Raw genomic sequence first — 27457 nt, 5'->3', positions numbered from 1 at the left:
TAAATAAATAAATAAATAAAAGTAAAGGAGGGAGATTGCTGAAGAATGTATATTTTAAATAAATATAACCTATGACTTAACATTCCCACTTCTAAGAATTTTTTCTATAGAAATACTAGCATGAGTATGTAAAGTATTTGTATATGTATGTTTATTTAAGAATACTTTGTGGTGAATTCTACCAAATATTTAAAGAAGACTTACTACCAATCCTTTTCAAACTCTTCCAAAAAATAGAAGAGGAGGGAAATCTTCCAAACTCATTTTTCAAGGCTAAAATTACCCTGATACCAAAACCAGAAAAGAACACTAAAAGAAAAGAAAATGTTAGGCCAATACCTGATGAATATAAATGTAAAAATTCTCGAGAAAACCAAATTTAACTATACCTTTAAAGGTTCATACACCATGATCAAGGGATTCATTTCAGGGATGCAAGGGTGGTTCAACACACACGATCAATCATCAGTGTAATACAACAGATTAACAAAATGCAGGATAAAAATCATATGTTTATCTCAATAGATACAGAAAGATCATTTGGCAAATTTTATCATCAATTCATGATAAAAACTGTCAAGAAAGTGAGTATAGAGGGAACATACATAATAAAGGTGAATATAATAAAGGCCATATATGACAAGTTCACAGTAAACCTTATAATCAATGGCGAAAAGCTGGAAACTTTTTCTCTAGGGTCAGGAAAAAGACAAGGAGGCCCTCCCTCACCACTTACATTCAACATAGAACTGTGAGACCTAGCCAGAGCAATTAGGCAAAAAATAGAATAAAAGGCACCTAAATTGGAAAGGAAGAAGTAAAACTGTCTCTATTTATAAATGACATGATCTTATGTATACAAAACCCTAAAGACTCCTCCAAAAACTATGAGAACTAATTTAAAAATTCAGTAGATTTCAGGATACAAAATCTATATACAAAAATCAGTTGTATTTCTATACACTAACAATGAACTATCAGAAAGAGAAACTAAGAAAACAGTCCCATTTACAATTTCATCAAAAGAATAAAATAGATAGGATTAAATTTAAACAAAGTGGTAAAAGATCTGTACACTGAAAACTATGAGACATTGATGAAAAAAATCAAAGACATAAATAAATGGAAATATATTACATGCTCATATAGAGAACTAATATTGTTTAAACGTCCATACCATCCAAAGTAATCTACAGATTCAATGCAATCCCTATCAAGATTCCATTGGCAATTTTTACAGAAATAGAGCAAACAATTCTAAAATTTGTATGGAACCGCAAAAGACCTCAAATAACCAAAGAATCTTGAGAAATAAGAACAAAGCTGGAAGCATCACACTACCTGACATTACACTGTATTACAAAGATGTAGTGATCAAAACAGTATGGTATGTGCATAAAAACACATAGGTTAATGGTACAGAATCAAGAGCCCAGAAATAAACCCATGTATTCATGGTCAGTTAATTGATGACAAAGGACCCAAAATATACAATGGAGAAAGGATAGTCTCAAGCCCAGGAATGACAGTCCCAAACAAGATAAACTCAAAGTGGCCCACACCAAGACACATTATAATTAAAATGCCAAGAGTAAAATATGAAGAGAGAATCTTAAATGCAGCAAGAGAAAAACAAATACTTACATGCAAGGAAATCCCCATAAGAATATTAGCTAACTTTTCAGCAGAAACTTTACAGGCCAGAAGGGAGTGGCACAACATATTCAAAGTACTGAAAGGAAAAAACTTACAACCAAGAATACCTTATCTGACAAGATTATCATTCAGAATTGAATGAGAGCTAAAGAGTTTTCCAGACAAGCAAAAGCTAAAGGAGTTAATCACAACTAAACTAACCTTTCAAGAAATGTTAAAAGGACTTCTTTAAACGGAAAAAAAAACATAAGTAGAAATATGAAAATTATGAAAGAAAAAAATATCATTGGTAAAGGCAAGACTATGGTAAAGGTAATAGATCAACCAACTATAAAGCCAGTATGAAGGTTAAAAGACAAAACTAATAATTACTTAAGGAATACACAAAACAAAAAGATGGTGTAAAAAACAAAACCTTGAGAGGGAGAGTAAAATGTAGTGTCTTTAGAACATGCTCAAACACTTTAGAGCATGCATCACCTTAAAATAGACTGCTATGTACATAGATTGTTATATAAAAGCCTCATGGTATGGACTTCCCTGGTGGCACCGTGGTTAAGAATCCGCCTGCCAATGCAAGGATTATGGGTTCGAGCCCTGGTCCAGAAAGATCCCACATGCCATGGAGCAACTAAGCCCCTGTGCCACAACTACTGAGCCTGTGCCACAACTACTGAAACCCACACAGCTAGAGCCCATGCTCCACAACGAGAGAAGCCGCCACAATGAGAAACCCACGCACTGCAATGAAGAGTAACCCCTGCTTGCTGGAACTAGAGAAAGCCCATGCACAGAAATGAAGACCCAATGCAGCCAAAAATAAAATATTAAATAAATTAATTAATTTTTAAAAAAAGAACCTCATGGTAACCACAAACCAAAAACCAATAATAGAGCCACAAAAAATAAAGAGAAAGGAATACAGCTGTTATACTAAAGAAAGTCATTAAAATACAAAGAAAGAGAATAAGAGAAGAAGAAAGGAACAGAGAACAACAAAAATAACCAGAAAACAATTAACAAAATGGCATAAATACATATCTATCAATAATTACTTTAAACGGAAATGGACTAAATGCTCCAATCAAAAGGCATGGAGTGACTGAACGGATTTAAAAGCAAGATCCATATATATGCTGCCCACAAGAGACTCACTTCAGATCTAAAGAAACACACACAGACTGAAAGTGAAGGGATGGAAAAACATACAGGCATACTTTGTTTTATTGTGCTTTACTTCATTGCACTTTGCAGATATTGTGTTTTTTACAAATTGAAGACTTTTGGCAACTCTGCATCTGTCAAGACCAGTACCATTTTTTCCAACAACATTTGATCACTTTGTGTCTCTGGGTCACATTTTAGTAATTCCTGCAATATTTCAAACTTTTAATTATTATTATTTATATTATTATTTAGTTGATTATATTTAATATAATATTATTATATAAGTTATGGTGGTTTTTGATCAGTGATCTGTGATGTTACTATTGCAAAATTATTACAATTAGCTGAAGACTCAGATGTTGGTTTGTAATTTTTACCAATAACATATTTTTAATTAAGATATGTACATTGTTCTTTTAGAAAATGGTGTTGCACACTCAATAAACTATAGTAAGTGTACACATAACATTTCTATGCATTGGGAAGTGAAAAAATTCGTGTGATTTGCTTTATTGCAATATATGCTTTATCACAATGGTCTGGAACTGAACCTGTAATATCTCCAAGGAATACCTGTATTCCATGCAAACGGAAGCAAAAAGATAGCTGGGGGTAGCAATATGTATATCGGACAAAATAAACTTTAACACAGACTGTAATAAGAGACAAAGAACATAAATAATGATAAAGGGATCAATCCCAAAAGAATATATAACACTTATAAATATATATGCACCCAACATAGGAACACCTAAATACATAAAGCAAATATTAACAGACAGAACAGAAGAAATTCACAGTAATACAAGAACAGTAGGGTTCTTTAAACACCGCTTATATTAATGGATGGATTATCTAGCCAGAAAACCAATAAGGAAACACTGACATAAAAAGGGAACCCTTTTGCACTGTTGGTGGGAATGTAAATTGATACAGCCACTATGGAGAACAATATGGATTTTCCTCAAAAAACTAAAGATAGAGCTATCATATGACCCAAGAATCCCACTACTGGGGATATACCCTGAGAAAACCATAATTCAAAAAGAGACATGTACCACAACGTTCACTGAAGCACTATTTACAATAACCAGGACATAGAAGCAACCTAAATGTCCCTCAACAGATGAATGGATAAAGCAGATGTGGCACATATATACATTGGAATATTACTCAGCCATAAAAAGGAATGAAATTGAGTTATTTGTAGTGAGGTGAATGGACCTAGAGTCTGTCATACAGAGTGAAGTAAGTCAGAAAGAGAAAAATAAATACTGTATGCTAATGCATATATATGGAATTTTAAAAAGCACTACTGATGAACCTAGTGGCAGGGCAGGAATAAAGATGCAGATGTACAGAATGGACTTGAGGGCACGAGGGGAAAGGGGAAGCTGGGATGGAGTGAGAGAGTAGAATTAACATATATACAGTACCAAATGTAAAATGGATGGCTAGTGGGAAGCTGCTGGATAGCACAAGGAGATCAACTCCAGGCTTTGTGATGACCTAGAGGGATGGGATAGGAAGGGTGGGAGGGGGGCTCAAGAGGGAGGAGATATGGGGTATATGTATACATATAGCTGATTCACTTTGTTATACAGCAGAAACTTACACAACATTGTAAAGCATTTATACTCCAATAAAGATGTGGGAAAAAAATGACACGTTAAATCAGGTTACCTTACGAGATGCATCCAAAGCATTCCACCCAAAAACATCAGAATACACATTCTTTCAAGTACACGTGGAATATTCTCCAGGATAGATTACATGTAATGACACGAAGTCTCAATACATTTTTTTAATATCAGCTGTTATTCTTTTTTTTTTTTTTAGATGTTGGGGGTAGGAGCTTATTTATTTAGTTAGTTAGTTATTTATTTGCTGTGTTGGGTCTTCGTTTCTGTGCGAGGGCCCTCTCTAGTTGTGGCAAGCGGGGGCCACTCTTCATCGCGGTGCACGGGCCTCTCACTATGGCGGCCTCTCTTGTTGCGGAGCACAGGCTCCAGACGTGCAGGCTCAGTAGTTGTGGCTCACGGGCCTAGTTGCTCTGCGGCATGTGGGATCCTCCCCGACCAGGGCTCGAACCCGTGTCCCCTGCATTAGCAGGCAGATTCTCAACCACTGCGCCACCAGGGAAGCCCTCAATACATTTAAAAAGATGGAAATCATATCAAGCCTCTTTTCCAGTCACAGTGGTATGAGACTAGAAATCACCTACAGTAAGAAACTAGAAGAAACACAAGCATATGGAGTCTAAACAACCATTGGGTCACTGAAGATATCAAAGAAAATAAACCAATACCTTGAGACAAATAAAAGTGGAAATACAATATTCTAAAGTCTATGGGGTGGGGCTTCCCTGTTGGCACAGTGGTTAAGAATCCACCTACCAATGCAGGGGACACAGGTTCGAGCCCTGTCTGGGAAGATCCCACATGCCATGGAGCAACTAAGCCCGTGTGCCACAACTACTGAGCCCATGTGCCACAACTACTGAAGCCTGTGTGCCTAGAGCCCATGCTCCACAAGAGAAGCCACCACAATGAGAAGCCTGCACACTACAACGAAGAGTAGCCCCCACTTGCCACAACTAGAGGAAGCCCGTGCTCAGCAACGAAGACCCAACACAGCCAAAAATAAAATAAATAAATTTATTTTAAAAAATAAAGTCTATAGGACACAGCAAAAGCAGTTCTAAAAGACAAGTTTATAGCAATACAGGTCTACATCAGGAAAGAAGAAAAATTACCAACAAAAAACCTAAACTTACACCTAAAGGAACTAGAAAAAGAAGAACACACAAAGCCCAAAGTTAGTAGAAGGAAAGAAATAGTGATGACCAGAGTGTGGAAACAAATAAAACAGGCAAAAAAGGAAGAAGGGAGGGAAGAAAGGGTCAATGAAGTGAAGAGTTGGTCCTTTGAAAAGATAAACAAAGTTGATAAAACGTTAGCCAGACACATCAAGAAAAAAGACAGTTGGCCCAGATAAATAAACTCAGAAATAAAAGAGAACTTACAACTGACACCACAGAGATACAAAATATTATAAGGAATTACTATGAAAAATTATACACCAACAAATAGGACAACCTGGAAGAAATGGATAAATTCCTAAAAACATACAATCTTCTAAGATTGAATCAGGAAGAAATAGAAAATCTGCATAGACCAATCACTAGTAATGAAATTGAATCAGTAATCAAAAAATTCTAACAAACAAAAGTCCAGGACTAGACAGCTTTACAGGTGAATTCTACAGAACATTTAATGAAGACTTAATAAATATTCTTCTCAAACTATTCAAAAAAATTGAGCAGGAACTAATTCAATGAGGCCAGCATCACCTTGATACTAAAACCAAACAGACATTACAAACAAGAAAATTACAAGTCAATATCACTAGTGAACACAGATGCAAAATTACTCAACAAAATATTAGCAAACCAAATTCAATAATTCATTAAAAGGATCATACACCATAATCAAGTGAGATTTATCCTGGGAAAACAAGGGTGATTCAAGATCCACAAATCAATCAATGAGATATACCACGTTAATGAAATGAAGGATAAAAATCATGTGATCATCTCAATAGATGCAGAAGAGAACTTTTCACAAATTCCATTTATGATAAAGACTCTGAACAAAGTGGGTATAAAAGAAACATACCTGAACATAATAAAGGCCACATATGACAAACCCACAGCTAATATCATACTCGGTGAAATGCTGAAAACATTTCCCTAAGATCAGAAACAGCACAAGGATGCCCACTCTCTCCACTTTCATCAACATAGTATTAAAAGTCTTATCCACAGCAATCAGACATTAAAAATAAATAAAATGAATCCATATTGGAAAGGAAAAAGTAAAACCGTTTGCAGATGACATGGTATTATATATATTAAAAATACTATAGATCCCACCAAAATACTATTAGAACTAAAAAATAAATTCAATAAAGATGCAGGAAACAAAATTAGCATATAAAAAGCTGTTGCATTTCTATACACTAGTAGCAAAATTATTAGAAAGAGAAATAAGGGAAGGGAATTAAGAGGTACAAACCTGTAGTTATAAAATAAGTCACAGGGATGTAATATACAGTATAAGTAATATAGTCAATCATACTGTAATTATTTTGGTAACAGATAGTTACTAGATTTATCATGGTGATCATTTTGTTATTTATTTGATTGTCAGATCACTATGTTGTACACCTGAAATGAACATAATATTGTATGTCAACTGTACTTTAATAAAATAAAATGTTATATGTCTAGCTAATAAAAAAAGAAATTCAACTTTATGGTAACTAGATACAGAATAAGTATAGATTTAACTTAATTTTTTGGCACATGTATGTCAATTGGTTTCCACAATTGTTTCAACACATGTTTGTTGTACATCTACTAATCAAGCTACTGTTAGAAACTAGGGGTATGGTCAAGGTCCCTACCTTCTGTATTCAAATTTTAATTGGGAATTCAACTTATTCTAATTCAAATTCTAAGATGGGAAATGGATAATTAACAATATGTAAACAATATAATATGTTGTATGAAGAACTATGAACGAAATACACTAGGTGATAATACAGAGAGATCCATTTAGATAACATCTTAGAGGTGGCATTGAGTTGAGATAAAAGGTTTTACATGAACAAGTAATGTGAAAAAATGTGGAAAGACTAATCTAGGTTTTTAAAAACAAACATACTTTAGAGATGTAGCAGATACATAAACAGTTATAGACCAATACATTTGAAAACTTAAAGATAAAACATTCTAGAAAAATACAGTTTTTTAAAGGTGACTCAAAAGGAAATATAGAAGTTGAGCAAAGAAACTTAATCAGTATTTAACAATCTTTAGGGAGGGGGAGAGAGCACTAGCACAGATCATTCCAATCCTAAATTGCAAAATGAAGTTAGCAAATTATCATATGCCAATTCAGGCAAGGTCTGTATGAGAAAGAAAAATTATAGGCTTATCTCATTCATGAACTTAGATACAAAACTCTGAATAAAATATTAGTAAAATAAATCCACCAATATATGAAAAGAGATATGACATATAATCAAGTTGGTTTATACCAGAAGTGCAAGGTTAGTAGTATAATATTTTAAATGTTTTAATGTAATTTACTACATTAATAGATTAAAAGAGAAAACTACCTGATCATCTTAATAGGGACAGAATGAAGCTTTACTTTATTCTTACCTCATATCATACATTAAAATAATCTGAGATTAATAATAATGATGATGGGGCTTCCCTGGTGGCGCAGTCGTTGAGGGTCCGCCTGCCGATGCAGGGGACACGGGTTCGTGCCCCAGTCCGGGAAGATCCCACATGCCGCGGAGCGGCTGGGCCCGTGAGCCATGGCTGCTGAGCCTGCGCGTCCGGAGCCTGTGCTTCGCAACGGGAGAGACCACAACAATGAGAGGCCCACATACCGCAAAAATAATAATAATAATAATAATAATGATGGTAATAATAGTAAAATAACCTCAGAAGACATACATGTGGAAGGCTAAACTGAAAAACTTTTTGTTTTGTTTTGTTTTTGCGGTACATGGGCCTCTCACTGCTGTGGCCTCTCCCATTGTGGAGCACAGCCTCCGGACGCGCAGGCTCAGCAGCCATGGCTCACGGGCCCAGCCGCTCTGCGGCATGTGGGATCTTCCCGGACCGGGGCATGAACCCGTGTCCCCTGCATCAGCAGGCGGACTCTCCACCACTGTGCCACCAGGGAAGCCCCTGAAAAACTTTTAAAAAGAGATAGGAAAATATCTTTATTGCCTCAGGATAGGGAAAATATTCTATAATCAATAAAAGTACCTCAAATTATAAAAGCAAAGATTTGATAAACAACTCATTAATAGGTACATGAAATGATGTTTGACTTTATTAACAATTAGAGAAAAATATTAATATCCCAGAAAGGTCTATTTTACACACACCAGATTGATAAATATGTTAACATTTCAGACTGTTGGTGAAAATATGTTTCAGCATTCAGGCTGCTATAACAAAATATCATTAACTGGGTGACTTATAAACAACAGTTTATTTTTCACAGTTCTGGAGGCTGGAAGTCTGAGATCAGGGTGCCAGTGTGGTTGCTTGAAGGCCCTCTTCTGGGTGTCAGAATTTTCATTGTATCCTCACCTGGTGGAACAGGCTGGGGAGCTCTCTTGGGCCTCTTTTACAAGGGCATTAATCCCACTTATGAGAGTTCTACCCTCATGACTTAAGCACCTCTCTAAGGCTCCACTTGTTATTACCATCGCGTTGGACATTAGGATTTCAATATACGAATTCTGAACACACACAGACATTCAAACTATGGAAATGTGCATCAATGGGAACACTTACATACATTGCTAGTAGAAGTATAAATTGACATAAACAATTTGAAAGAGATTTTTACGCTGTCAGCCAAAGTTGAAGATTCATATATCAAATGGTTCAGCAATTCAACACCAGTATATACCTTAGAGAAATCCATGCACAGGTGCATCAAGAGATGTGTGAAAGTATATTTGCAGCAGCATTGTTTCTAATAGGAAAAAAATTGAAACACTAATTTCCATTCATAGAGAAATGGATAAGCATTATCTAGTATAATTATGCTATAGAGTATATACATTATACAGCTGTGAAAAAGAAATCAAACACAGCAACACAAATCAACATGAATGTATTTCACAAACATAATATTGAATGAAAAAAGCAAGTCATGGAAGAAAAGTACAGTATGATTCCACTTATATAAAATGCAAAAAGTTGAAAAATTAAATAATATGTAGTTTATTAATACATATATGTGGTAAACTAGTTTTTTAAAGCATGGGAATTGACCTTGTATCCTGAAACCTTGCTATAATTGCTTATTAGTTCCAGGAATTTTTTTGTCTGTTCTTTGGGATTCTCTTCATAGATAATCATGCTATCTGTAAACAAAGAACATTTTGTTACTTCCTTCCCAATCTTGTAAAACTTTTATTTCATTTTCTTGTCTTATTGTGTTAGCTAGAACTTCCAGTATGGTGTTGAATAGAAATCTTTGCCTTGTTCCTGTTCTTAGGAGGAAAGCATCTAATTTCTCACCATTAAGTTTTTTGTATGTTTTTGTAGATGCTCCTTTATCAAGTTAACAAAGCTCGCCCTCTGTTGCTAGTTTGCATCATGAGTGGGTGTTGGATGTTGTCAAATGCTTTTACTGCATCTACTGATATGATTATATGCTTTTTCTTCATTAGCCTGTTTATGTGATGGATTATATTAAATGATTTTTAATGTCAAACCAGACTTGCGTAACTGGAATAAATCCCATTTGGTCGTGGTAAATAATTCTTTTTACACATTAGTGGATTTAAATGTCTGTAGCTTTATCTGTAATGTCTTTATCTGGTTTTGGTGTTAGAGTAATGCTGATCTCATAGAATAAGTTGGGAATTATTGCCTCTGCTTCTATTTTCTGGAAGAGATTATAGAGTATTGACACCCTATATTCCTTAAATGTTAGAATTCACCAGTGAACCCATCTGGGCCTGGTGCTTTTTGTTTTGGAAGGTAATTTGTTATTTATTTATTTTATTTAATGCATATATCCCTATTCACATTATTTTTCTTTGTGTGATTTTTCATATGTTGTATCTTTCAATTGGTCCATTTCATCTGAGTTATCAAATTTGTGGGCATAGAATTGTCCATTGAATAAGGAGTATTCCTTTATTACTCTTTAATGTCCAGGAGATCAGTAGTGATGGCCCATTTTAATTTCTGATATTAGTAATTTGTGTCCTTTGTCTTTCTTTCTTAGCTCAGCTAGAAGTTTGATTTTATTGATCTTTTCAAAGAACCAGCTTTTGGTTTCATTGATTCTCTCTACTGCTTTTCTGATTTCAATTTGCTGATTTCTGCTCTAATTTTTATTATTATTTTTCTTCTGATTGCTGTAGGTTTATATTGCTTTTCTATCTCTAGTTTCTCAAGGTGGAAGCTTAGATTATTGATATTTAGTTCTTTCTTATTTTCTAGTGTATGCATTCCATGTTGTAAATTTCCCTCTACACACTGCTTTCAGGTCATCTCCCAAATATGATAAGTTGTATTTTCATTTATTTCCAAATATTTTAAAATCTCACTTGAGATTTCTTCCTTGATCCATATATTACTTAGAAGTTTGTTGTTTAATCTCCAGATACTTAGGGAAACTTCAGGTATCTTTCTGTTATTGACTTCTAGCTTAAGTGCATTGTGATATGAGAGCATATTTGATGATTTCTAATTTTTTAAGGAGTGTTTTGTGGCCCAGAATATGGTGCATCTTGGTGAATACTCCGTATAAGCTTGAGAAGAATGTGTATTCTGCTGTTTTAGGATGAAGTATTCTTTAAATGTCAATTAGATCCAGTTGATTGATGGTGCTCTTCAGTTTAGCTATGTCCTTACTGATTTTCTGCCTGCTGGATCTATTAACTACTGATAGAGAAGTTTTAAAGTATCCAGCTATACTAGTGGATTTTTATATTTCTATTTTCTATTTAATAATATTATATTATATATTTGAAAGTTAATAAGAGAGTAGATCTTAAGAGTTCTTATCACAAAAAAAATTTGTAGCTATGTATGGTGATGGACATTAACTAGACTTACTGTGGTGATCATTTTGCAATATATTAAAATGTCAGATCATTATACTGTACACCTAAAGCTAATAAAATGTTATATGTCAATTATATCTCAGTATTTTAAAAAATCAGGCCAGTGACTATATGTGAGTGGGTGGAAGAGGGGGAAAGAAGAGACATACAGGAAATTTCCAAGTTACTGGCAATGTTCTGATTCTTGATATGGGTGATTATTACGCAGGTGTTCATCTTGATATTATTCTTTAAGGTGTGTGTTTTGTATCATATACTCTTGTATAACATGATTTATTATTTTGTTTTAAATATTAGTAAATAAATGATATTTTAAAAGAAATAGAAATAAAATATGCATATGTACAGAATGTCAAATATCCATTTAAAGAATGTTGCCTTGGATGCCATTTAAAAAATCTACATAAGTCGATTGATGAATTTGGGTTTAGAAAATATTGTCCTTATAAAAGATATATTTTGTGGTAAAACAAGAAAGCAAATTAGAAGAAATAATTCTTGAGCAGGACTTGAAGGACCAGTAGAATATAGAGATGGAGAAAAGAGACTGGGTGCTGTAAGAGAAGGGAGGGGTACAAACGGTTTGGAAGGCAAAAAAAAAGAACACACCTGGCACTTCCCTGGTGGCACAGTGGTTAAGAATCTGCCTGCCCATGCAGGGGACATGGGTTCAAGCCCTGGTCCAGGAAGATCCCACATGCTGCAGTGCAACTAAGCCCATGCACCACAACTACTGAGCCCATGCACCACAACTACTGAAGCCCATGCACCTAGAGCCTGTGATCTGCAACAAGAGAAGCAACGGCAATGAGGAGCCCGTGCACCACAAGGAAGGGTAGCCCCCGCTCGCTGCAGCTAGAGAAAGCCCACGCACAGGAACGAAGACCCAACACAGCCAAAAATAAGTTAATTAATTTTAAAAAATTAATATTAGATTAGTTTATTAAAAAAGAACACACCTGAAATAGAATATGGCAAGTGAAATTGAATAGGAAAAAAATGAAGCTTCCATGAAAAGTATTGGAATAATTTGAATTTTTGCTGGATATAATTTAGGGGCCACTGAAATTTCTAAGCAGAACATGATTTAATGTAATTCAGTTTAGAGCAGATAAGTTAAAACATGGCAGATTAAATATATTTATATATCTCTATTCTCTTCCATAATCTTGCTAAAATAACAAGGAGAAACGTTTTTAAAGTTGCAAGCCTATGAAACCAAACAATGGGAAAGGAAGCAAGCACAGAAGATAGAAAGCACAGAGAGAACTGGTAACTGACTTAGTAGAGCACAGTAATTCTGTTAATTAAGAGCTTGCAGAAGGGAATTCTGAAGTAATTGGAAATCCCCAGGGTGCCTGCAGTCATGCTCCCTGAATATGGAAACCTAGCATATATCCTCCTGGCAGGCTAGAGGATTCTTCTTTGGATTAACTGGTCAGAAATACTTAACTTAAATTTAGAATCAGGAGGAGAGAAGCAGAGTGGGGCACAGTGGGAGTAAGGGGTATTCCTCAAAGCTGTCTCACCACTTGTTACTGCTACTCTTGTAAATTTTTTTTGTTTTGTTTTGTTTTTTTATTTTTATTTTTTTTTTATTTTACAAATTTAATCAGTTATACATATACATATGTTCCCATATCCCCTCCCTTTTGCGTCTCCCTCCCACCCTCCCTATCCCACCCCTCCAGGCGGTCACAAAGAACCGAGCTGATCTCCCTGTGCTATGCGGCTGCTTCCCACTAGCTATCTACCTTACGTTTGGTAGTGTATATATGTCCATGCCGCTCTTTCACTTTGTCACAGCTTACCCTTCCCCCTCCCCATATCCTCAAGTCCATGCTCTAGTAGGTCTGTGTCTTTATTCCTGTCTTACCCCTATGTTCTTGATGACATTTTTTTCTTAAATTCCATATATATGTGTCAGCATACAGTATTTGTCTTTCTCTTTCTGACTTACTTCACTCTGTATGACAGACTCTAGGTCCATCCACCTCATTACAAATAGCTCAATTTCATTTCTTTTTATGGCTGAGTAATATTCCATTGTATATATGTGCCACATCTTCTTTATCCATTCATCCGATGATGGACACTTAGGTTGTTTCCATCTCCGGGCTATTGTAAATAGGGCTGCTATGAATATTTTGGTACATGTCTCTTTTTGAATTATGGTTTTCTCAGGGTATATGCCCAGTAGTGGGATTGCTGGGTCATATGGTAGTTCTATTTGTAGTTTTTTAAGGAACCTCCATACCGTTCTCCATAGTGGCTGTACCAATTCACATTCCCACCAGCAGTGCAAGAGTGTTCCCTTTTTTCCACACCCTCTCCAGCATTTATTGTTTCTAGGTTTTTTGATGATGGCCATTCTGACTGGTGTGAGATGATATCTCATTGTAGTTTTGATTTGCATTTCTCTAATGAGTAAAGATGTTGAGCATCCTTTCATGTGTTTGTTGGCTGTCTGTATATCTTCTGTGGAGAAATGTCTATTTAGGTCTTCTGCCCATTTTTGGATTGGGTTGTTTGTTTTTTTGCTATTGAGCTGCATGAGCTGCTTATAAATTTTGGAGATTAATCCTTTGTCAGTTGCTTCATTTGCAAATATTTTCTCCCATTCTGAGGGTTGTCTTTTCGTCTTGTTTATGGTTTCCTTTGCTGTGCAAAAGCTTTGAAGTTTCATTAGGTCCCATGTGTACTCTTGTAAATATTAATGGACAGCCAAGGGCGACCAGTTACAGAAAGCCTCCAACATGAATGTAAGAGACCTAAATCAATAAACAGAACCGCTGACTTCAGGGGAAATAGCACACAGCAGGCAGCAAAAGAAAAGTTCACAAAAAATATAAATAGTGTCTTCACAGAAATAAGAGAAGATATTATACACATAAAAGAAGATTAAGATGCTATAAAGTGAGAAACAAGTAAGAAAAAGTTGAAAAGTGTATAACTGTAGTCATAATTTTTTTTAAAAAAATCAAAGGTTTGAAAACAAAATGATAGACATGGGAAACTGAAAAGCTCAGTATGCCGTGGCCAGGTCTTGAGTGCTGGATCCTTCCTGGGCCTTGTAGATAACCAATTATCCATTCAAACAAAATAGTCACCAATACATAATTGTACTGTGGCTGTGTATATGAGATTATTATGTAGCCAGTGGACAATAACAAAATGATACTGGTGATTTTTTTAAAATGTGCTTGAAACCAATGTTAGAGTCACTGGTGTGGTTTGCCCAAAGCAGTAATTGCACCAAGTTTAATGGTGCCATGATTTAGGGCATAGAGGTTTGATGACATTCCTACAACTGGCCCAGCATGGGGCTCCCTTCCCCTGGAAGGACCTCATTCTGAGTGGTAAGAATGCCATCACCACAACCAAGTGTGTATTCTTTGAGGAAATAGGAAACTCAAGAAGCATTTACTGAACATCCTCTAGCCTGATGTCTCCTGGATTGCCCTGCTGAGAAACTCTCCTTAGAACTTTTCATAAGTTTTAAGATACATGTCAGAGTGCTTGTTTTCACAAATTCCTCTGTGTCTACTTCAAAAGATAGACCCAGCTCTGTCAAATTTTAGAATATAAAGAAAAAAAAGGACAATCTTAAAAACGTATAGAAAGGCAACTCATTTGAATCACAAGAGTCAATGTGTCATCTGACTTCCCCATTACTAAAGCTAAATACGTGAGGCTGGTGAAAACGCCCTCAAAGTTCTGAAGTCTCTACCTAGCCAAACTATCTAGCAGGTATGTAAAATAGATATATTTGGGGGATTCAGGGTCTCAAAAACATTACGTTCTCATACCCTTTAACAGAGAGGAACTGAAAAATGTGTTTTAACAAAACAAGAAAGATCAAACGATTGGACCCAGTAAATGGTGGCTTCAACTCAGAGAGTAATAAAGGGAAACTCCAGGAAACAAGTACTAGATTACCTCTGCATTTACCACATGGAAAATATTATGGAGCACTTTTTTAATTACCTACTGGAAAACTTAGAAAACTAAACACATTTTTAAATGAAATAATTATTAACTTTAGGAGAAATATTGTAAATAAACATAAATATAAGAAAACATAATTAAACATTTCTCAGTAGTAAACAATATATATTAATAACAAAGTAAATACTATACATTTAGCTAAACACTGTGATATTAACTTGAGAGAAGAGGAGATGTTTGGGTAGGTATTATGAGACAGATACATTTTCATTTGTCATATAAGAAGCCAATAATGTATAAAATTATATACTAAGAGAACAGTATAAGAATATTTGTTTGAGGGCTTCCCTGGTGGTGCAGTGGTTGAGAGTCCACCTGCCGATGCAGGGGACACGGGTTCATGCCCCAGTCTGGGAAGATCCCACATGTCACGGAGCGGCTAGGCCCATGAGCCATGGCCACTGAGCCTGTGCGTCCGGAGCCTGTGCTCCGCAATGGGAGAGGCCACAACAGTGAGAGGCCCGCGTACCACAAAAAAAAAAAAAAAAAAAATTGTTTGAGAATATGGAGACACATTCCAGGACAAAGAGCTGTAAGAGTCAAAACTTTTTCTTTGGGAACTAAAGTGAGGAATGAGGAGAAATGGGGCAGTGGTAATGTTTTAGTACTATTTGTTTTGTTTTACGCAGACTTATGTTGATAAAAATAAAAAATTTTATAAAAGATGATAAACATCAGCACCATGCAAGATGGATGAGAAGGAGGGGGTGCATTTTATTCTTATATTTTCTATTTTTCTCTTCTTAGGACATGGCATATCTCGATACCGATGACAGAAGATGATGTGATAAAGGAGATTAGAGGAAATCAAGTGGCTTTTTACGATTGCTTTGTTGCAGATAATTTTTTCCTGCTGACTTTTTCTTTGTTAACAATACCTGAGATTCCTGGGTTTTTACCAATCTCTTCACCACAGGGTAGTCAGTTAATGGCAGACTGGGCTGCTTGTGTTCCTTCATTAGTTGTTGTGGTAGCTGATATGGAGACCTTTCAGACAAATGATTCATTCCGTACTTGGACCAGAATCAGAGTGCCTCCAAACATTCTGACTGATGATGAAAGACACAGTGTGTCTGATGTGACCCTATCACAGGATGGAATATTTTTTTTAATAAATGGTATTCTTTACTTTAAAAATTATAATGCATTTAAAGGACTGGGAAGCAATGTAAATCTCCCTGATGGCGGAATTATTGGCATTACATCAAGAAAATGGTGTTGGATCAACTATTTATTGAAGGTTAGTAAAAAGATTACATATATGTATATTATACCTGCACATTTAGATATATTACCATACTGTATAATACAGTGATATATCAGAGACTATATTATGCAGCTCTTTGTAGAATTATTTTTTTAAGATTTATTTTTTATTTTTTTTATTTATTTTTGGCTGCATCGGGTCTTAGTTGCAGCACACGGGATCTTTGTTGAGGCATGCAAGATCTTTTGTTGTGGCACATGGGTGTCTCTCTAGTTGCGGCGTGCAGGTTTTCTCTTCTCTAGTTGTGGAGGGTAGGCTCCAGGGCATGTGGGCTCTGTAGTTGTGGTGCATGGTTTCCAGAGCATGTGGGCTCTGTAGCTCATGGCACACAGGCTCTCTAGTTGAGGCATATGAGCTCAGTAGTTGTGGCACATGGACTTAGTTGCCCCGTGGCATGTGGGATCTTAGTTCCCTGACCAGGGATCAAACCCACTCCCCTGCATTGTAAGTCAGATTCTTTACCACTGGACCACCAGGGAAGTCCCAGTAGAGTTATTTATGCTTGTAAATAATGCTATCTTTCTGACCTAGCTTCTCAGAGACCTCTTTACAGAGGTGTACCACCAACAACAGAGAATAAAATGAATCTAAAATATCTTTAATAGATTTAAATAAATGGAAAAGAAAATGGAAAGCATGAGAAAAAAAGAATCTATCAAATGACAAGGCAATGAGTAAAACTAAAAGCAAGGAAATCATTACCATAAAATTTAGGATAATGGTTATCCTGGAAAGAAAAGATGTAGTGATTGGGAGGAAGCATGTGTGATATTTGGGAGTTCTGATTATATTTTATTTCTTAATCTAGGTAGCTATTACACAGATTTCTGCTTTGTGATCAATCTTCCAGCTATTTATTTATTTATCTATATTTGGTCAATTTTCTGTATGTAGATTCTATTTTGAAATTTTTAAATATGTAAAAATAAATGTTAAAATATAACCTAGATAAAACTAACAAAAATTGAAATGTAAAATTCAATGATCACCTTAAATAGAAGATTGGATACAACAAAAATAACTAGTGCATTGGGAAGTAGATAAGAAGAAATCAAACAAAATGAAAAACTGGGAGAAAGGGAGAAGCCAAGGAAAAGAGGGTAAGAGAGATGAAACAAAGAATGAGAAAGAGAAGATTCAATGTATATCTAACCAGAATTCCAAAATGAAATTTTAGCAAGAAAGAGAAAGAGCTGAGACTTTTTCAGACTTAAAGAAAGATATCAATCGTCATCCATAAATATTAATAAATCCAAGTTGATATAGGAAAAAAGAAAACCCACTTAGATACAAAATAGTGAAATTGCAGGGTATCAAAGACTAATAAGAGATATTAAAAGCATCCAAAGAGAAAGGACAAATTACAAACAAAGTAAAGATAGTAAAACAATTAGAATCAATGAAAGTCAGAAGATAGTGAAATATTCAACTGAGGTCAAGTTATTGGCAACCTAAAATTATATACATTCAATAAAACTATCCTCAAGAATAAGAATGTTTGAAACTATTTTAAGAATCAAAATCAGAGATTTTATAATATAATTAGAATAATTGAAATAAAATTCATTAGATGTGCTCAATAGCAGAATGGATATGACATGACAGAGGAAAACAGTCAATAAGACTGAAGTTATATCAATAGAAAGTTTCCAATGTAAACAATAGAAAAAAATTGTCAAAGTTGAACCAAGCCCCAGAGACCTGTGGGACAATACCAAAATGTCTAACATACATGACATTGGAGTCCAAGGAGGAGAGGAGAGAGGATCATGTAGAACAAAAAATCTGAATAAATAATGGCTAGAAACTTCTCAAATTTGGTAATAAGTATAAAGTTATGGAGCCATGAAGCCCAACAGACTCCAGACAATGTAGTTGTAAAAGAAACTCATAATCAAACTACTAAAAACCAAAGGAAAAAAAATGTGGAATCAGCCAGAGAGAAGTGATACATCATATATAGGAGAACAATGATTCAAGTGATAGCTGATTTTTCCTCACAGGCCATAGATAACATAAGGCAATGAAGCAGTATTAGTAGAGTACTGAAAGAAAGGATAATCAGCATAGAATTCTATTCCAGACAAACATGTCTTTCAGGAATTAAGGAGAAATAAAGACATTCTCAGATGAAGGTAAACTAAGAAAATCTGTTACCAAAATACCTATTCTAAAAGAAATATTTGTCTAATGAAGCTTATCCGGTGGAAGGGAAATGGAGAATTTAAAATTTCAGTAATGAGTAAAAAACAACTGAAATGGTAGATATATAGGTAAAAATTATTTTAGACTAAAATCATTTTAATAAAATTAATTAATTAGATTTATTAACCTAATTTATTTAATTAGCTAAAATAAAATTGTTCTAATCTAATAATTATTAGATTATTATTAGATTATATAATAATAGTTAATCTAATAATACTATATTATATTATTATATAATCTATTATATAGATTATTTTTATACTCAAGTTCCTTAAAGCTTAAGAGTATAAAATTTTTATATTTTTATACTCTTAATTTTTATATTTTTATACTCTTAAGTTCCTTAAAATACGTATGATTTTAAGTTCCTTAAAATTTTAAATATTTTACATTTTCTGATGGGCTTTTAAATTTATATTGATATAATACATGATTATTATAGCATAAATGAAGAAGGATAAAAGTACCCATGGGGTAGTGATCTTTCTTCATTACACTTGAAATGTTAAGTGCATTATTATAACCCCTAGAGCAACCACTAAAAAATTATACAAGATAGAGTTTTTAAAACCTCAACAGATAAATTAAAATGGAATACTAAATACCTAAAAGAAGACAGGAAAGGGAAACACAGGGACAAAAACCAGAGGATACAAACAGAAAACAACAAAATGGTGGTTAAATATAAACATGTCAATAATTTCATTAAATGTAAATGGCCAAAAAATATTAATTAAAAGACAGAGATTGTCAAATTTGATTTTTTTTTAAAGACCAAATTGTATGCTTCACATAAGAAACCCACTTTCAATATAAGGAGACATAGTTGAATTAAAAGTAAAACATTGGAAAAGTATATACCATGCAAACACTAATTAAAGAAAATGGGAATGGATTTATTAATATCAGACAAACTAGGAAAACAATTGGATAAAAAGGGATATTATATGATAAAAGGGTCAATTTGTCAAGAAGACATAGCAATACTAAATGTGTATGTATCTAACAAACAAGCTTCAGAGCACATGAACCAAAATTAATTGAATGGAAAAAAGAAATAGATAAATCCACAAAGTTGTTGGAAGATTTCCACAGTCTTTTTTCAGTAATAGATAAAACAAGTAGACAGAAAACAAGCAAGGATGTGCAAGGATAAATAACACCAGTGGTCAGAAAACTACTGCCCATCTCAGCAAAATCAAGTCTGCTGTCTTGTATGTAAAAAGTTTTATTGGAATATAGCCACACTCATTTGCTTATGTATCATCTCTGGCTGCTTTTGCCATACAACAGCACTGATAAAAATTTGCAATAGAGTATGTGGACCAAAACTTAAACATTTACTATATAGCCTTTTCCATAAAAAGTTTGCTTACCCCTGAATTAACCAACTTGACCTAGTAGACATTTGTAAAATACACTCCACCCAACAACAGCAGAAAATATCTTCTTTTCAAGTAAACATGGAATATTAGCCAAGATAGAGTATATTTTAGAACATAAGACAAACGTTAACAAATTTAAAAGAAGAGAAATCAAAATATGTTCTCTGGTCATAACAGAATTAAACTAGAAATCAACTTTTTAAAATCAGATATGTGGAAAGTCATCAAGGATTTGAAATTTTACAAATACACATTACAATAACCATTTGGACAAACACCATTTCAAGGGAAATTAAAAAATAATTTAAAAAAATTTTTTGGTTTTGGCTCCATTGTGTCTTCGTTGCTGCACACACACTTTCTCTAGTTGTGGCAAGTGGGGTCTACTCTTCGTTGCGGTGCATGGGTCTAATTGTGGTGGCTTCTCTTGTTGTGGAGCATGGGCTCTAGGTGCACGGGCATCAGTAGTTGCAGCACACAGGCTCAGTAGTTGTGGCACATGGGCCCTAGAGCACACGGGTTTCAGTAGTTGTGGCACATGGGCTTAGTAGTTGTGGTGCACAGGTTCTAGGGCATGTGGGCTTCAGTAGTTGTGGTACATGGGCTCAGTAGTTGTGGCTTGTGAGCTCTAGACTGCAGGCTCAGTAGTTGTGGTGCACAGGCTTAGTTGCTCTGCGGCACGTGGGATCTTCCCAGACCAAGGCTTGAACCCATATCCCCTACATTGGCAGGTGGATTCTTAACCACTGTGCCACCAGAGAAGTCCCCTAAAAATCATTTTAATTAAATAAAAATAAAACATTAAAACTATATCAAACTGATGGAAGTGAAAGAAGAAATTGACAAATCCATAATTATAGTTGAAGATAAAATAGACAATTGTATAGAAGAACTGAACAACCAACTGAATCTAATTTATATTTATAGGATAGTCTATCCAACAACAGCAGAATATATATTCTTAGCAAGCGTTCATTGAACATTTACCAAGATAGACCATATACTGAGTCATAAATCAAACCTCAACACATTTAAAAGAATTTAAATCATATAGAGTATGTTCTCTAACTACAGTGGAATTAAACTAAGAGTCAATAACAGAAATATATCTGGAAATACCCCAATTCTTGGAAATTAAACAATGCCCTTCTAAGTAATTCATGTGTTAAATAGGACATCTCAGGAAAATTAGAAAATCTTTTTTTTTATTATTTTAATTGAAGTATAGTGGATTTACAATGTTCTGTTAGTTTCAGGTGTACAGCACAGTGATTCAGATATATATATACATATATATATATACTCAGTTGTATATATTCAGTTATATACATATTTATTTATATGTATATATTCTTTTTTCAGATTCATTTCCATTATAGGTTATTCGAAGATATTGAATATAATTCCCTGTAGAACCTTGTTGTTTGTTTTATATATAGTAGTGTGTATATGTTAATATCAAACTCTTAATTTATCCCTCCCTGCCCACTTTCCCCTTTGGTAACCATAAGTTTGTTTTCTGTGCCTGTGAGTCTGTTACTGTTTTGTAAATAAGTTCATTTGTCTTATTTTTAAAGAGTCCACATATAAGCAATATCATATATTTCTCTTTCTCTGTCTTACCTCACTTAATATGATAATCTCTAGGTCCATGCATGTTGCTGCAAATTGAATTATTTCATTCTTTTTTAAGGTGAGTAATATTCCATTGTGTATATATGCCACATCTTCTTTGTCCATTCATCTGTTGATGGACACTTAGGTTGCTTCCATGTATTGGCTTTAAATAGTTCTGCTATGAACACTGGGGTGCATGTATCTTTTCAAATTATAGTTTTCTCTGGATATATGCCCAAGAGTGGGATTGCTGTATCATACAGTAACTCTCTTTTTAGTTTTTTAAGGAACCTCCTTACTGTCCTCCATAGTGGTTGTACCAATTTACATCCCCACCAACGGTGCAGGAGGTTTCCTTTTTCTCCACACACTCTCCAGCATTTATTATTTGTAGACATTTTAATGATGGCCATTCTGATTAGAGTGTTTGATTTACATTTGATTTTCATATACCTGTTGACCATTTCTATATCTTCTTTGGAGAAATGTCTATTTATGTCTTCTGCCAAGTTTTTGATTGGGTTGTTTTTTTATTGAGTTGTATGAGCTATTTTTATATTTTACAGATGAATCCCTTGTCAGTCAGATTGTTTGCAAATATTTTCTCCTATTTAATAGGTTGTCTTTTTGTTTTGTTTATGGTTTCCTTTCCTGTGCAAAAGCTTTTACATTTAATTAGGTCCCACTTTTTTATTTTTGCTTTTATTTCCATTACTCTAGGAGATAGACCTCAAATATTCCTGTGATTTATCTTAAAGAGTGTTCTCCCTATGTTTTCCTCTAGGAGTTTTATAGTATCTGCTCTTACATTTAGGTTTTTAATCTATTTTGAGTTTATTTTTGTATATGGTGTTAGGGAGTGTTCTAATTTCTTCTTTTACATGTAGCTGTCCAGTTTTCCCAGCACCACTTATTAAAGATACTGTCTTTTCTCCACTGTATATTCTTGCCTCTTTTGTAGTACATTAATTGACCATAAGTGTGCGGGTTTATTTCTGGGCTTTCTATGCTGTTCCATTGATCCATGTGTCTGTTTTCTGCCAGTAAAATACTGTTGTTATCACTGTAGCATTTTAGTATAGTCTGAAGTCAGAGAACCTGATTCCTACAGCTCTGTTCTTTCTCAGTATTGTTTTGGTTTTTGGGGGTCTTTTGTGTTTCCATAGAAGTTATAAAATTCTTTGCTCTAGTTCTGTGAAAAATGCCATTGGTAATTTGATAGGCATTGCATAGAATCTGTAGATTACCTTGCATAGTATGGTCATTTTAACAACATTAATTCTTCCACTCCAAGCACATGTTATATCTTTCCATTTATTTGTATCATCTTTAATGTCTTTCATCAGTGTCTTTTTTTAAAACATCTTTATTGGAGTATAATTGCTTTACAATTGTGTGTTAGTTTCTGCTTTATAGCAAGGTGAATCAACTATACATATACATATATCCCCATATCTCCTCCCTCTTGCATGTCCCTCCCATCCTCCCTATCCCACCCTTCTAGCTGGTCAGAAAGCACCAAGCTGATCTCCCTGTGCTATGCGGCTGCTTCCCACTAGCTATCTATTTTATATTTGATAGTATATATAAGTCCACATGACTCTCTCACTTCATCCCAGCTCACCCATCCCCCTCTCTGTGTCCTCAAGTCCATTCTCTACGTCTGAGCCTTTACTCCTGTTCTGCTCCGAGGTTCTTCAGAACCTTTTTTTTTTTTTAGATTCCATATATATGTGTTAGCATACAGTATTTATTTTTCTCTTCCTGACTTACTTCACTATGTATGACAATCTCTAAGTCCATCCACCTCACTACAAATAACTCAATTTCCTTTCTTTTTATGGCTGAGTAATATTCCATTGTATATATGTGCCACATCTCCTTTGTCCATTCATCTGTCGATGGACACTTAGGTTGCTTCCATGTCCTGGCTATTGTAAATAGAACTGCAATGAACATTGTGGTACATGACTCTTTTTCAATTATGGTATTCTCAGGATACATGCCCAGTAGTGGGATTGCTGGGTCGTATGGTAATTCTATTTTTAGTATTCTAAGGAATCTCCATACTGTTCTCCATGGTGGCTGTATCAATTTACATTCTCACCAACAGTGCAAGAGGGTTCCACTTTCTCCTCACCCTCTCCAGCATTTACTGTTTGTAGATTTTTTGATGATAGCCATTCTGACTGTTGTAAGGTGATACCTCATGTTAGTTTTGATTTCTATTTCTCTAATGATTAGTGATGTTGAGCATCCTTTCATGTGTTTGTTGGCAATCTGTATATCTTCTTTGGAGAAATGTCTGTTTAGGTCTTCTGCCCATTTTTGGATTGGGTGGTTTGTTTTTTTGATATTGAGCTGCATGAGCTGCTTGTAAATTTTGGAGATTAATCCTTTGTCAGTGGCTTTATTTGCAAATATTTTCTCCCATTCTGGGGGTTGTCTTTTCATCTTGTTTATGGTTTCCTTTTCCTTTGCTGTGCAATAGCTTTTAACTTTTATTAGGTCCCATTTGTTTATTTTTGTTTTTATGTCCATTTCTCTAGGGGGTGAGTCAAACAGAATCTTGCTGTGATTTATTTCATAGAGTGTTCTGCCTATGTTTTCCTCTAACAGTTTGATAGTTTCTGGCCTTACATTTAGGTCTTTAACCCATTTAGAGTTTATATTTGTGTATGGTGTTAGGGAGTGCTCTAATTTCATTCTTTCACATGTAGCTGTCCAGTTTTCCCAGCACCAGTCATTGAAGAGCTTGTCTTTTCTCCTTTGTATAGTCTTGCCCCCTTTATCAAAAATAGGTTGAACATATGAGCATGGGTTTATCTCTGGGCTTTATATTCTATTCCATTGATCTATATTTCTGTTTTTCTGCCAGTACCATACTGTCTTGATTACTGTAGTTTTGTAGTATAGTCTAAAGTCTGGGAACCTGATTCCTCCAGATCTGTGTTTCTTTATCAAGGTTCCTTTGGCTATTCAGGGTCTTTCATGTTTCCCTACAAATTGTGAAATTTTTTGTCTTAGTTCTATGAAAAATGCCATTGGTAGTTTGATAGGGATTGTATTGAATCTGTAGAATGCTTTGGGTAAGATTATCACTTTTACAGTGTTCATTGTTCCAATCCAAGAACATAGTATATCTCTCCATCTGTTTGTATCATCTGTAATTGCTTTCATCAGTGTCTTATAGTTTTCGGCACACAGGTCTTTTGTCCCCTTAGGTAGGTTTATTCCTAGATATTATATTCTTTTTGTTGCAGTGGTAAATGGGAGTGTTTCCTTAATTTCTCATTCAGATTTTTCATCATTAGTGTATAGGAATGCAAGAGATTTATGTGCATTAATTTTGTATCCTGCTACTTTACCACATTCATTGTTTAGCTCTAGGAGTTTTCTGATAGCATCTTTAGGATTCTCTATGTATAGTATTATGTCATCTGCAAGCAGTGACAGCTTTACTTCTTCTTTTCTGATTTGGATACCTTTTATTTCTTTTTCTTCTCTAATTGCTGTGGCTAAAACTTCCAAAACTATGTTGAGTAATAGTAGTGAGGGTGGACAACCTTGTCTTGTTCCTGATCTTATAGGAAATGGTTTCAGGATTCACCACTGAAATCGAAGTTGGTTTTGTGTTTGTCATATATGGCCTTTATTATGTTGAGGTAAGTTCCCTCTATGCCTACTTTCTGGAGGGTTTTTATCATAAATCAGTGTTGAATTTTGTTGAAGCTTTTTCTGCATCTATTGAGATGATCATGTAATTTTTCTCCTTCAATTTGTTAATATGGTGTATCACATTGATTGATTTGCCTATATTGAAGAATCCTTGCATTCCTGGGGTAAACCCCACTTGATCATGGTGTATGATCCTTTCAATGTGCTGTTGGATTCTGTTTGCTAGTATTTTGTTGAGGATTTTTGCATCTATGTTCATCAGTGATATTTGCCTGTAATTTTCTTTTTTTGTGATATCTTTGTCTGTTTTGGGTATCAGGGTGATGGTGGTCTCATCGAATGAGTTTGGGAGAGTTCCTTCCTCTGCTATATTTTGGAAGAGTCTGAGAAGGAAAGGTGTTAGCTCTTCTCTAAATGTTGGATAGAATTCGCCTGTGAAGCCATCTGTTCCTGGGCTTGTGTTTGTTAGAAGATTTTTAATCACAGTCTCAATTTCAGTGCTCATGATTGGTCTGCTTATATTTTCTATTACTTCCTGGTTCAGTCTCAGAAGGTTGTGCTTTTCTAAGAATTTGTCCATTTCTTCCAGGTTGTCCATTTTATTGGCATAGAGTTGCTTGTAGCAATCTCTCATGATCCTTTGTATTTCTGCAGTGTCTGTTGTTACTTCTCCTTTTTCATTTCTAATTCTATTGATTTGAGTCTTCTCCCTTTTTTTCTTGATGAGTCTAGCTAATGGTTTATCAATTTTGTTTATATTCTCAGAGAACCAGCTTTTAGTTTTTGATCTTTGCTATCATTTCCTTCATTTCTTTTTCATTTATTTCTGATCTGAACTTTATGATTTCTTTCCTTCTGCTAACTTTGGGGGTTTTTTGTTCTTCTTTCTCTAATTGCTTTAGGTGTATGGTTATGTTGTTTATTTGAGATGTTTCTTGTTTCTTGAGGTAAGATTGTTTTGTTATAAACTTCCATCTTAGAATTGCTTTTGCTTCATCCCATAAGTTTTGGGTCATAGTGTTTTCATTGTCATTTGTTTCTAGGTAATTTTTTATTTCCTCTTTGATTTCTTCAGTGGTATTTCGGTTACTGAGTAGTTTATTGTTTAGCCTCCATGTGTTTCTGGTTTTTTTAATTTTTTTCCTGTAATTGTTATCTAGTTTCATAGAATTGTTGTCGGAAAAGATACCTGATACAATTTCAATGTTCTTACATTTACCGAGGCTTGATTTGTGACCCAAGATATGATCTATCCTGGAGAATGTTCCACGAGCACTTTAGAAGAAAGGATATTCTGTTGTTTTGGTGTGGATTGTCCTATAAATATCAGTTAAATCCATCTTGTTTAATGTATCATTTAAAGCTTGTGTATCCTTATTTATTTTCATTTTGGATGATCTGTCCATTGGTTAACGTGGGGTTTTAAAGTCCCCTACTGTGATTGTGTTACTGTCAAATTCCCCTTTAATGGCTGTTAACATTTGCCTTATGTATTGAGGTGCTCCTATGTTGGGTGCAAAAATATTTACAATTGTTATATCTTCTTCTTGGATTGATCCCTTGATCATTATGTAGTGTCCTTCTTTGTCTCTTGTAATAGTCTTTATTTTAAAGTCTGTTTTGTCTGATATGAGAATTGCTACTCCAGCTTTCTTTAATTTCCATTTGCATGGAATAACTTTTTCCATCCCTTCACATTCATTCTGTATGTGTCCCTAGGTCTGAAGTGGGTATTTTGTAGACAGCACATATAAGGGTCTTGTTTTTGTATCCAGTCAGCCAGTCTATG

At 34.7% G+C, this 27457-nt stretch overlaps 1 protein-coding gene across 1 annotated transcript in view; it reads left to right on the top strand.

Annotated features, from left to right (window-relative positions):
• Positions 1-27457, top strand: part of CATSPERE (catsper channel auxiliary subunit epsilon) — a 247561-nt gene that overhangs the window by 90570 nt on the left and 129534 nt on the right. Inside the window, exon 9 of the mRNA XM_060088382.1 lies at positions 16261-16753. Within this exon, the coding sequence (XP_059944365.1) occupies positions 16261-16753 (493 nt within the window). The remainder of the gene's footprint in view (positions 1-16260; positions 16754-27457) is intronic.

This window comes from Mesoplodon densirostris, chromosome 2 (assembly GCF_025265405.1).
Source record: "Mesoplodon densirostris isolate mMesDen1 chromosome 2, mMesDen1 primary haplotype, whole genome shotgun sequence".
NCBI classification, from domain to species: Eukaryota; Metazoa; Chordata; class Mammalia; order Artiodactyla; family Ziphiidae; genus Mesoplodon; species Mesoplodon densirostris.
This window is presented reverse-complemented; position numbering and strand designations above follow the sequence as displayed.